Here is a 12,963-nt window from a genome sequence, read left to right on the forward strand (position 1 = left end):
AGGAAAATCAGGTAACCATGGCCGGCAGATTATCCGGCTTTTTATCCAAATGGAGGGAAATTACATCCGATCCAGTGATTCTCCAAGCGGTAGAGGTTATAAGTTGCCCTTTAAGCACCATCCACCTCATCAGGAGTTTGAACCCTCTATCCATCTATCAGACACGGAGATGCAAATTTGTCGTCAGGAGATAGATAATCTTTATGCGAAAGGGGCTATTGAACCTGTGTCAGATTGCGACGGACAATTCCTGTCACCATATTTTGTAATTAAGAAACATTCGGGTGGTTGGAGATTCATTATCAATCTTAAGCGGCCCAATGAATATATCATTGCCCCTCATTTTAAACTAGAAAATTGGAAAACGGTAGTTCAGCTCCTTTCACCGGGTGATTTCCTCGCATCAATTGACATACAGGATGCATATTTACATATTCCGATCTGTCCAGAGAATAGAAAGTATCTCCGGTTTCGGTTTCAGGGGCAACTTTATCAGTTTAAGGCCTTACCGTTTGGGCTTGCTTCAGCCCCTTTTATTTTTACTAAGTCCTTGAAACCTGCGCTATCGTATTTAAGACAGAGAGGATTCTTCTTAGTCGCTTTTCTGGATGATTTCCTTATAATTGCACGCTCGTACGAGGCATGTTTGCATAATGTTTCGATGTCCGAGACATCGAATCTTCTATCTTCGCTGGGATTCTTAATTAACGAGCGGAAAAGTGTGTTTTCTCCTTCTACATCCTGTCTTTACTTGGGGTTTATCTTTGACTCTATCTATTTTTCGGTTTCTATTCCTCCAGAGAAAAGGGAAAAATTGCTGAAATTAACTCTGTCCTTCTTAGATAAGAAGTCTTGTACTATTTGAGAGTTTGCGAGTTTCATTGGCTCATTAATTTCAATCTGCCCAGCGGTCCAATATGGGATATTGCATACCAAGATTTTGGAAAGGGTAAAATTTCATGCTCTGCTAGACGCAAACGATAATTTTGAAGCGCGGATGACGCTTCCTTCTTCCATTAAAGAAGATCTTTTGTGGTGGAAAGATGTTTTTACTGACACTTCCCAGCGTAACGTTATTCGTTCTGTCATCTTTACTCGAGAAATTTTTACCGACGCCTCGCTAACCGGATGGGGTGCTGTCTGTGGGGATACCCGCACCCACGGGTTCTGGTCAGCGGAGGACAAGCTCAATCACATCAATTACCTGAAACTTCATGCTATATTTTATGCCTTGAAATGTTTTGCGTTTGATCTAAAGCATTGCAACATTCTATTAAGAGTGGACAATGCAACAGCTCTCTCCTACGTGAACCGCATGGAATCGATTAAATTTCCCCACTTGTCGGACCTTGCCAGAAAGATCTTGTGCTGGTGTGCAGAACGTGACCTTTTCATCTACGCCTCATATATTCCCTCTGTTCAGAATTTTGAGGCGGATGCAGAATCTCGGACCATTTCTGAAGAAACGGAATGGTCATTAGAGCAGAGTTATTTTGATAGGATTAATTTGACGTTCGGTCCATTTATTGATATTGATTTATTTGCCTCATCTATCAATGCGAAATGTTCCCGTTTTGTGTCTTAGTTTCCGGATCCAGAAGTCTTCTCGGTAGATGCTTTCTCTATAGACTGGAGTAAATTTTATTTTTACGCTTTCCCCCCGTTTATTTTAATTTTAAAGGTTTTACGAAAAATTATCACGGACAGGGCGGAGGGAGTTATAATGGTTCCATGGTAGCCAGCGCAACCTTGGTTCCCACTGTTTCGCCGCTTAATTGTTAATCAACTTGTATATTTTGAACCGGACATTCACATGTTGTCATCTCCTTTTAGGGAAATCCACCCAGTCTGGAGCAAGATACGCCTGGTTGTCGCGAGATTATCCGGCAGGCCTTCTTAGTCAGAGGTACACCCAGGGCTGCATTGAACGCGATACTCGCCTCTATCTCAGAAGCTACGACGGCTCAATATTCTAAGCCAATTAGACTGTAGTGGCTCTTTTGTAAACAGAGACAAATTGATTGCTTCCGCCCGTCTGTTTCAGTATTTTTGGAATTTTTATCTTCGCTGCTACCGGAGCTTCGCTCTTACTCAACTCTGAACATGTATCGGTCAGCCGTTTCTCTTCTTTCTGCAGAAGAAATAGGCTCACACCCGCTAGTGAGAAGATTTTTTAAGGGGTTAGCGGCGTTGAAGCCACAGCGTCCTCGATACAATTTTATTTGGGATCCGGCGCAGGTGATCACCCATTTTTCTACTTTATACCCCCACGAGGATCTCGCTCTGGAAGTCCTCTCTAGAAAGTTGGTGACGCTTCTCGCGCTCACAACTGCTCAAAGGATGCAAACGCTAGCAGCTATACAACTTTCAAACATTACAATTACCGACACCTTGGTCATCAAAATTCCAGCCAGGCTCAAGACTTCGAAGATTGGAAGACCGCAACCCTTGCTCATCTTTAAGCCTTTTGCGGACAGACCAAACCTATGCGTTTTTTCATTGGTGAGATTCTATTTAGACCGTACAAGGGAACTTCGACGCAGGAAGGGCGACTCGCTCTTCATTGCTACTCGCCCTCCATATGGCCCAGTCTCATCCCAAACTTTGGGCCGTTGGGTTAAGGTGGAGTTGAGCGCAGCAGATATAGACACCTCTATATTCTCTGCTCACTCCAAGCGCCATGCCTCGACATCCTTAGCGGCCAGTAAGGGCATTAGTTTAGACGAAATTCAGCGAACTGCAGGCTGGACCAAATCTTCAGAAGTTTTCGCCCGTTTCTATAATTGCCCTATCGTCGAAGACCCTACCTTCTGTTCTACTATTCTTAATACTGGTCATGTTTGGTGCATTAAATGTGTCGCATATTTATTTGCTGTCTCCCTCGATGAAATCACGTGTGCCCGACGTGCATTTTTCCGTGACGCTCGGCTCGCGGATGTTCGGGCGCGCTCGGTATCAATCGCCTATTCGCGCGCGCTGCGTGCCGGTCCGATCTTGTTCCCCTCCGCGCGTGCTCGCCTCCTCAGATAGCTCTGCGAGACTCAAGGCGTAACAACGCGGCGAGTCCGATATATTTTCGTGCGTGCGTTATAAAAATTCTGATACGCGTTTCTCTGACTGTATTAGCGGAATCGACCGCCAGTGGATTTTCATTAAATAAAGTGAGAGGAAAAGCAGTTTTCTCGACCACGTTCTTGCGAAGCAATTTTTCCGTGAGACGCACATGGAGGGCACATGCCCGCAGTCAACATTCTACAAAAGTTGGTCCTTCGAGCCGGATATTCAAGATATCCACAGCCTAAATTCATCACGAGCCGACAAGTTTCCGCAGCGTCACTGCAAAAACGCAGTTCAGTAACGCACGACGTAACGCAGAGCAACGAGATCGTCGCACAGCCAAGCGGCCATACTCGTTCCCGAGCACCAAGATCGTCGCACAGCCAAGCGGCCATACTCTTTTCCGAGACCGAGATTTCCGTCAAGGAGGCAATTCAGGGAAATCCAATAGACATCGGTGCAGATTACGAGTCCAGAGGCTCGACATACGAGCTCTGCATCGGGAGGTGCAGAGATCCTCTCAAAGAGGTCACCAGCCGATACCGGGAGTTGCAGCGACCGAGCGGACGGCTTCTTGCGACACATCCGCCTTCACGAGGGAGGCCTTTTTCGAGAACGCCACATTTAGCATATTTGCGTGCGCGCGTTATTAAGGTAGGGGTGACTTTTCAGTGTTGCGTGCCAATCAGATTTTTTCTGTCGCGTGAATAGAGTTCCCTCCCCTCGCGAAATGGCTACCGAGGAAACAAGTGCCGCGTTGAAAAAACAGCGCGCCGTAATCAAAGGTTCTTAATTGCACGAGAATAAGAACGTACGTAGATTCGATAATTACTATCAATCCTTCAATAATCGCTCAGCTTGAGGAGCGCAAATTAAATTTAGATCAGTATTGGTCGGAATACAATTCCGTACAATCGCGATTGGAGATGTTAGAGGAAGCCGAAGCCAACGATCGTGGCGCGTCCGAGGAGGCTTTCTATGCCTTATCTGCCAAAATTCGAGAGGTATTAAATCCTACGCGACCGCAACGCGGTGCCACGGCATCACCTGCGTCGGTATTAAGTTCCCACGAGACTTCGGATACTTTAACTCACGTACGTTTACCAAAACTAAATCTTCCTACTTTCTCAGGCAAATACGACGAATGGTTTCCGTTCTTCGATACATTCAACTAGGTCATACATTCTAACGCGTCTCTCAGCAACATACAGAGGTTTCAATATCTAAGAGTCTCTATTACCGGTGACGCGAGTAACGTGATCAATTCACTCGAAATTTCAGAAGCTAATTACGAAGTCGCGTGGACGTTGCTTAAACAGCGATACGATAACAAGCGCGTAATCGTTCAAAATCATATCCAAGCGATAATGGAACTGCTTTCCATGACAAAAAAAAATTATATCGAGTTGAGACAAATCGCGGACGGTGCAACAAAGCACTTGCATGCCCTTCAGGCCTTGAGGCGTCCAACCACTCATTGGGACGACCTCCTAGTGCACATTCTAAGTTCAAAGATCGATTCGCTTTTCCTACGCAAATGGCAATCATCTCTCACGGGTACCGAGGTACCTTCGGTAAAACAATTTTTCGATTTCATTACGCATCGATGCCAGATGCTCGAAGCGACAAACAAGTCAAACGCCGCGAATTCAAAAGCAACTGGTGCGCGGTCAAGTATCAAGCGTCAGTCATCACACGTTTCGACGGTCAAAACGAAATGTAATTATTGCGAAGGAGAGCACTCTATTTACTATTGCAAAGATTTTCTAGCGCTTTCGATCCCGCGAAGAATTTCAGAAATTCGTAGTCGTCAGATTTGCTTCAATTGCTTGCGATCTACTACACATAATTCTAGTAAGTGTACTTCGGGCTGTTGTAAGGTCTGTCAAGCCAAACACAATACGTTGCTTCATGCACCGACTAAATCCACCGAACCGTCTGACGGAGCAAAGGGCGGTGACGAGTCAAAATCGGCTAGCGCTTCCGCCGTTCTGGTAACACACGCTTCAAGGCCGATCGACGGCAGCCATATCATATTATCAACAGCGGTGGTTTATGCATACGATAGCAAAGGGTTGCGACATTCCTGCCGAGTGTTATTAGATTGCGGATCACAAGCGCATTTTATTTCCAAGAAATTTCTAACAGTCGGCTTAAAACCGCGAGCTCTAAACGTATCAATAACGGGCGTGAGCGGTACTGCCACGACATCCACCCAAGCAGTTCAAGTTAAATTGCAATCTCGTCAAGATTCATACGTGGTTACCATTGAATGCATCGTCGCGGAACGCGTAACAGATAAGCTTCCGGCTTTCACGTTGAAACGGAGCGATTTCGAATTTTTACACAATATTAATTTAGCCGATCCTCAATTTCATGTGTCTTCCGAGATCGATATATTGATCGGAGCGGGACTATTTTGGGATCTAATGTGCGTAGGTCAGATCCAGGCTTCGCGTAATCACCCGCTGTTATAAAAAACGCGGTTAGGATGGATCCTGGCGGGACCTCTGGGCGATCCCTTACAATCGTCATTAAAGTTGCACGCTTGCCACGCGTCATTAACTAATATTCAGTTGCACGAACAATTGAGCCGGGTTTGGCGACTAGATGATCCCGATGGATCGTCGAACAATTACACCCTAGAAGAAAAGATGTGCAAACAACATTTCTTGAGTAACGTGTCTCAAACCCCCCAAGGTAGATACGTAGTCAAACTTCCTATAAAGGAACACATAATCGATAAGCTCGGGAATTCTCGGGCTATCGCGTTGACTAGGTTAAAAAGTCTTGAAAGAAGATTCCGACGCGATCCCGAACTAAAGGTTCAATACTCGCAATTTATCGACGAATACTTAGCGCTAGGTCATATGCGTCGTATAGATCCTCCAATCGATGAGGATTTGGTATCATTTTATTTACCTCATCATTGCGTATTCAAAGCAACGAGTTGAGGATTGAAAATCCGCGTTGTATTCAACGCATCTTCCCCGAGTAGTACGGGTGTTTCTCTGAACGATGCCTTAATGGTAGGACCTGTCTTTCAATCGCATCTAGCATCCGTGTTGCTACGATTTCGTATCTTTATCTACGTCTTTAGCGCGGACATGATAAAGATGTATCGGCAGATATTGGTTCATCCTTCGCAGACCTGCCTACAACGCATCCTTTGGCGAAAGAATCCTACGGACGTCGTCCTTATTTACGAAATGCTTACCGTCACATACGGTACAGCCTCCGCTTATTCGCTGGCAACCGGGTGCGTAGATGATTTAGCAGAACGAAACGCCATTAAGTTTCCTATCGGTGCGAGGCATATCAAACGCGGCTGTTATATCGATGACGTGCTCACAGGAGCGGATACCTTGCAAGAAGCGATGATAGTACGCGACTAAATAATACAATTATTGCGACTAGGTTGCTTTGAGCTCAGTAAATGGGCATCCAATTGCCCAGAATTAATCAAGCCGGTTGATAATCAAAATAGCGAACTAGTAACGATCAACGGCGACATGGATACGTCTATCCTGGGAATTCAATGGAATCAGTCCAAAGATACGTTCAGTTTTTCATATATGCCTGATTCCTCTCATAACGTTATAACCAAGCGTACTATACTTTCCGAGGTCTCCAGGTTATTCGACCCTCTAGGTTTACTCTGTCCGATCGTCGTTGTCGCAAAGATCATTATTCAGGATCTTTGGCAATCGAGCATCCATTGGGATGAATCCGTTCCGCAAAACATTCACATTCGCTGGTGTACCCTTAGGTCGCAGTTACCAGCTGTAGATCAATTGCAAGTGCCGCGAGGCGTAAAATCTAATACAAGTCAATCGATACAATTACACGGGTTTTGCGACGCCAGTGAACGCGCTTACGGGGCTTGCGTGTACTTTCGTACGAAGGTGGGTCACAATGCGTACCGTTCCGAATTGTTGTGCTCAAAATCTAGAGTCGCGCCCCTTAAAGCCGTAACTCTAGCGCGACTTGAGTTATCTGCAGCATTACTGTTAGCGCAATTGATGGACAAGACTAGCGAAACTTGAGATTTAACGTGTATTAAAAGATTCTTCTAATCAGATGCCACTATTGTTTTAAATTGGATATCATCACCGTCTCGTAGATGGTCGGTATTCGTATCAAATAGAGTCGGGGAGATTATACGTCTTACCGACATCAGTGATTGGCATTACGTCACTTCTGCCAACAATCCCGCCGATATTGTGTCGCGTGGACTAAATCCTCACGAATTAGTCAATTTATCCATGTGGTGGCATGGACCTAGCTTTCTTCAATTAAACGACAATGACTGGCCGAGTAGCAGCTTTGCTCGTATAGAAACCGACCTGCCCGAGCAGAAAAAGGTTGTTACCACTATCGCCACTGTTGATCAGTGTCTCGTTACCAAACTATTGACCGAACGCTCAAACTTAAACAAGATATGTCGTATAATAGCATACTATTTGAGGTTCTACAAGGCACGCCGTCCAAGTACGCCAACCAAAATCATAACCCCCTCTGAAACTACTTTAGCTTTACGTCTTATGTGCAAGGTCGTGCAGAAGCAATCTTTCTCCAGTGAGTACAAAGCTCTAAACCAGGGAAAACCTATTAGCACCTCGAGCGGCTTGCTATCGTTATCTCCATACATGGATGAGACCGGGCTAATGCGAGTGGGCGGTAGGTTGAAAAATTCGAATTTACAAGTCGACGCGTGTCACCCTATACTTTTACCCCTGGTCATTTTTTGATTGGCACCGCACTGAACAGTTTTCCTTGCAGCGATTTGAGCGACGTGAACAAAAACCGACTCGTGCGATGGCAACGTGTAGAGCAGATCAGACAACACTTTTGGCGTAGGTGGAGTGACGAGTATCTCCATTCGTTACAGGAGCGATCCAAATGGAGAGGTAATAAGGGTATTCAACTCGAACCCAATCAGCTTGTGCTGATAAAGCAGCAGAATTTAGCGCCACTTCAGTGGACCCTAGGCCGCGTTCAGGAAGTGCATCCTGTTTCGGATAACATTGCTTGAACTGCTACTATTAAAACCTCAAAGAGCTCGTTTGTCCGACCGTTGTCTAAACTCGCGATATTACCGATAGATCCACCATCAGTGGACGTCTAATTTTTATTTAGCGATAACTTTAGTCAGTAAGGCATTGTATCTATTGCGAATTATCTATGTAACTAGCTTTAAGTTTACGTTATTTATAAGTCAAGTACTCCATTACTCTACTCCAAGAAGCGACATCTGTCTGGTTTCTTTAAGTTTTATTCAATGTGATTTGTCAAAGTGCGATCTTATTTATTTAACAACGATACTTGTGTAAGATTGCATGCCTCTGTTAACGTGTAAGGACTTCGGGTTTTTTCTTTGAAAGTTTGTCCTTTCAAGGGGGGCGGCGTTGTTTGGTGAACTAAGGGTGCGTTCGGGGAGCTCGCTACCACGCTACCAACGCTAACGCGGTAATTGTATAGATGGGGGGGATCACCTTGGATGACCTTGATATTTTAGTATGCTGTCAAGGTCACCCTCCTGAGTGACCTTCAGAAGGTTTCAGGCCGCGCTCGTTATTCGTTAAAAAGTTATTAACAAAAAAAGTTTGGAAAATATAGCAGCTATTTTGAGTATTGAAAGGCATAAATGACTAATATATATGTCGAAATAGTTCACAGTTCACACATACACTTTTTTTGTTTAGTTTTTGTTTAGTTTAGTTTAGTTTAGTGACGCGCTTTAAACAGTTAAATACTTTTAAAGCGCGTCATCTAACCTATGTAGATTAGTGACGCGCTTTAAACAGTTAAATACTACCTACATAGGTTAGATGACGCGCTTTAACAGTATTTAACTGTTTAAAGCGCGTCACTAATCTACATAGGTTAGATGACGCGCTTTAACAGTATTTAACTGTTTAAAGCGCGTCACTAAACTAAACAAAACTAAACAAAAACTAAACAAAAAAAAGTGTATGCGTGAACTATTTCGACATATATATTAGTCATTTATGCCTTTCAATACTCAAAATAGCTGCTATATTTTCCAAACTTTTTTTGTTAATAACTTTTTAACGAATAACGAGCGCGGGCTGAAACCTTCTGAAGGTCACTCAGGAGGGTGACCTTGACAACATACTAAAATATCAAGGTCATCCAAGGTGATTCCCCCATCTATACAATTACCGCTAACGCTATTAACTCCGTTCATGGAGCCATGATAGCGCTAGCGAATGCGAGCTCCATGAACAGCAGTAGCGTACTAGCGTAGCGTTTCGTAGACCCCTGCGCCGCCGAAAAGCTGAGTTAATAGATGCTGCTGTATCAATTACTTCTTTAATATTTTCAGGGCAGAAGTTGAGAGTAGTATGTGTGTAAAGGAATACGATTCATTCGTAGTAAAACAACTTAAAGAAACTATTTTATGAAAGTCATGTTTGCAAAGCACTTCTGGATCCGACTCTTCAAAGTGTTAGAGGTGTTGCTGAATATCTCGCAAACAAGCAGCAATCTCCTGAGGAATTTTTAATATATATGATCCACAAAATGGTTCCCCTGAATATTAGAAATGAGCAGGTTAGATTATTTTTATATTTTATTTATTAACATTAAGCGACGTTTTAGATTAGATCATAGTTTAACAAATATTTTTATTCTAGTAAAACTTATTGTCCAGTTGAGTGATATTGTTTTTATATAAAATGAGAAATATAATTAAATATATTTTTAATAATATATCCATATTCGGTTTCATTTGATTATATGCTATATAAAATTAATTTATATTTTTAATACAATGAAAAAAAATAGTGTATATGAATTTTGTCCATTAAGCTATATATAACTTTTGGGGTGACGGCTGGTCTAGTGGGTAGAGCGCCAGATCCGTAATCCGGAGAACCGGGTTCGAATCCCGTTAAGCCACCGAGAATTTCTCAGCAAAAACGCTGCCCCCCCCCCATCTAGCGGAAAGAGGTATCCCTAGATGGAAAAACTGGGCTCCGTCTTTCGGAAGAGACGTTAAACCGTTGGTCCAAAGGAAATGGTGATGGATGAGTTGAATAGGGTTGGGTACGTCCCTTTAAAAACGCTCAAAGGCAGGTTGCAGTAGGATAGGGTTGGGTACGTCCCTTCAAAAACGCCCTTTAAGGCCCCCTCGGGGTAAATAAAGTATTGGGTGTACAACTTAATTCGGTCCGTTTTTTTGCTTGAAAAACGCATTTATTTGAACGATAAAATGAATTAATACCTTATTCAAAGTACTGTCCATCGCTAGCTACTACTTTTTCCCATCTTTCTGCCAATTTATGGATTCCGTCGCGGAAGAAGCGTTCATCTTTTGAAGCCAAGAATGAATCGAGCCAATTTTTGATACCCTGTTCTGAAGTGAAGCGTATTCCAGTCAAAGCGTTCTGCATCGATCGAAACAAATGGTAGTCGGAAGGGGCAAGGTCTGGGCTATAAGGCGGGTGAGCCAGAACTTTCCATCCGATATTTTCCAAGTAGTTTTTAACCGGAACAGCAACATGAGGCCGAGCGTTGTCATGGTGAAAGATTATGGATTCGTGTCTGGTCACATATTCTGGACGTTTTTCGGCTATAGCTCGCTTTAAACGGATCAATTGTTGCCTGTAGAAGTCTCCCGTGATGGTTTGACCAGGTTTTAGCAGCTCATAGTGGATCACACCCTTCTGATCCCACCAAATACAGAGCATTACCTTGGCACCATGGATATTCGGCTTCGGCGTTGATGTTCCCGGTTGGCCGGGCTTTACATACGATTTTTTGCGTTTCGGGTTGTCGTAGTGAATCCATTTTTCGTCCCCGGTAATGATTCGATGCAGAAAAGACTTCTTTTTGTACCGTTCAAGCAACATTTCGGACATGCAAAATCGTCGTTCGATATCTCTCGGTTTCAATTCATATGGGACCCAATTTCCTTGCTTTTGGATGTATCCCGCGGCTTTGAGTCGTTTCGAAATAGCTTGTTGAGTAACTTCCAATGTTTTTGCGAGCTCTTCTTGCGTTTGACACGAATCTTGATCGAGTAATGTTTTTAATTCTTCATCTTCAAACTTTTTCGGTTGACCCGAACGCTCTTTGTCTTCAACACTAAAATCACCACTTTTAAATCGTCGAAACCATTCTCTGCAAAATTTATCCGATGGTGCAGATTCACCATACACTTCCACAAGCATTCGATGCGCTTCAGCTGCACTTTTCTTCCAATTGAAACAGAAAATCAAAACTTCCCGCAAATGGTGCTTATTTGGAACGAAACTCGACATTTTCAACGCAGTAAAAATTAAACTTGTTGTGCAAAACTCAAAGGCTTGTAAACAATATTTGGTTGACAGATGTTGACACTTCACGATACAGCAAAAATCAGCTGTCGCCGTTAACCATTTATAGCACCTAGAGCCATCTTTTGAAAACGGACCGAACTAAGTTGTACACTACTAAGTTGTATATATCTTTATCTTATCTTTATTTATATATAACTTTTATTACAGTTTTTATAAACTATATATCTAAGCAATACCTAGTCTAGGTAATTTACAGTATCTAGATTTACAAAATCTAGGCTTAATATTGTAATTAAGCCTAGTATATATAAGTCTTACATAGTTTATATTTGCAACAGCTTCTATATTAATCACCAAATATAAGATTATTATTTTTATGATATATATAAGTTAGAGTCTCATGTTTAGTTTTACTTTTTCATAATAGGCATCTAATAAAGAAGCAGATTATCTTAATAAGTCGTGTGAGCTTCTTAGAGTTAAAAAATTACGATTGGAGTTGGCTGCGAAACATACAACCATTATTCCTCCTGAAGATCCTATTCTTGTCGAAGTTAAAAAGTATTTACATATGTCAGAATCTATTATCGAAGATCCTCTACAATGGTAGAATAAAATGAAGTTGTCACTGCCGAATTTGTACAAATTGGTATGCTGCATTTATGCTATACCGATTACAAGTTCAGCATCTGAACGCGCGTTTTCTTCTGCAGGTTTGCTTATCACAGCAAAACGTTCTTCGTTAAGGGGATCCTGCAGCCGTATGATTTACCGACATTATCGTTTTTCGATGAATCTTTTAATTGGCTTTATAGAATTGCAAAAATCTTTTACAGAATTAAAGTCCACACAAAAATCTAGGGTAACAAACGCGATTTTATATCAAAAACACCAAAAAATTAAAAATATTACTTATTTGGGCACATACGCAGCTGTCACCTGACGACAATATTTGCTTAAAACAAAAATTCTGCAGTTTATACATACATAATGTTTATCATCTGCCCTTGGGAAAACATGTAGGAATAATATCGTGCAAGTAGAAGTAAGATTCAATGCGTACAAAAAAAGATCCATCGAAAAATTATTTTAGTAATGCAAATACGGATGCAGAATGACAAGAAGAGCAGCAACAGTAGTTGCCGGATCTTGCGAGAGATGGCGAGCAATCGAAAAAAGGACAGATGTCATTTCGTTAGACAAAGACAGATATAGGGAAAACAAAATTAGAAAGGTTGACATTATCGACATCGAGGAAGTTCGCTTGTCACTGCAGGATCCCCTTAAGGGGATGCTGGAGCCGTCTGTATAACCGACAAAATTACCATTTTCTATGTTATCGACTATATCTGTCCTTGTATAGACAAAGATATAGACAAGGATAGCACGCTACATTGCACGCACACATCCCAGTGAGAAACGATACATCGGATCAACGTCGATTCGATATCGATCCTATCAGATCTCATCGATGCGGTTCTGCAGGTTGTTGAACATCGATAGTTTCAAATATTTCGAGGTTATTTCGATGTTATGATAACTTTGCAAACAATCTGTTTTGGTAGCATGTAGCAATATAATATAATATTTTCTTTCAAGA

General features: G+C 42.4%; 1 protein-coding gene across 1 annotated transcript; it reads left to right on the top strand.

Annotated features, from left to right (window-relative positions):
* Positions 1-6,083: 6,083 nt before the first annotated feature.
* LOC139778414 (uncharacterized) lies at positions 6,084-8,092 on the top strand. Its single transcript, XM_071716328.1, has 4 exons — positions 6,084-6,363; positions 6,475-7,066; positions 7,181-7,737; positions 7,890-8,092. The coding sequence occupies exons 1-4, from the start codon at positions 6,084-6,086 to the stop codon at positions 8,090-8,092; spliced, it is 1,632 nt and encodes a 543-aa protein (XP_071572429.1).
* The last annotated feature ends 4,871 nt before the right edge of the window (positions 8,093-12,963 follow it).

The sequence above is a fragment of the Temnothorax nylanderi genome, unplaced genomic scaffold, assembly GCF_030848795.1.
Source record: "Temnothorax nylanderi isolate EJ_2023f unplaced genomic scaffold, tnyl_v1.0 TNYL_tig0182_pilon, whole genome shotgun sequence".
Lineage (NCBI taxonomy): Eukaryota > Metazoa > Arthropoda > Insecta > Hymenoptera > Formicidae > Temnothorax > Temnothorax nylanderi.

Bases quoted from the DNA above. Each gene is read 5' to 3' on its own strand.
- LOC139778414 (XM_071716328.1), top strand. From the start codon at position 6,084: ATGGTAGGACCTGTCTTTCAATCGCATCTAGCATCCGTGTTGCTACGA. The intron at 6,364-6,474 runs GTGCGAGGCATA...TATTGCGACTAG, and splicing joins CGCCATTAAGTTTCCTATCG to GTTGCTTTGAGCTCAGTAAA. The intron at 7,067-7,180 runs GTTAGCGCAATT...ACCGTCTCGTAG, and splicing joins GAGTTATCTGCAGCATTACT to ATGGTCGGTATTCGTATCAA.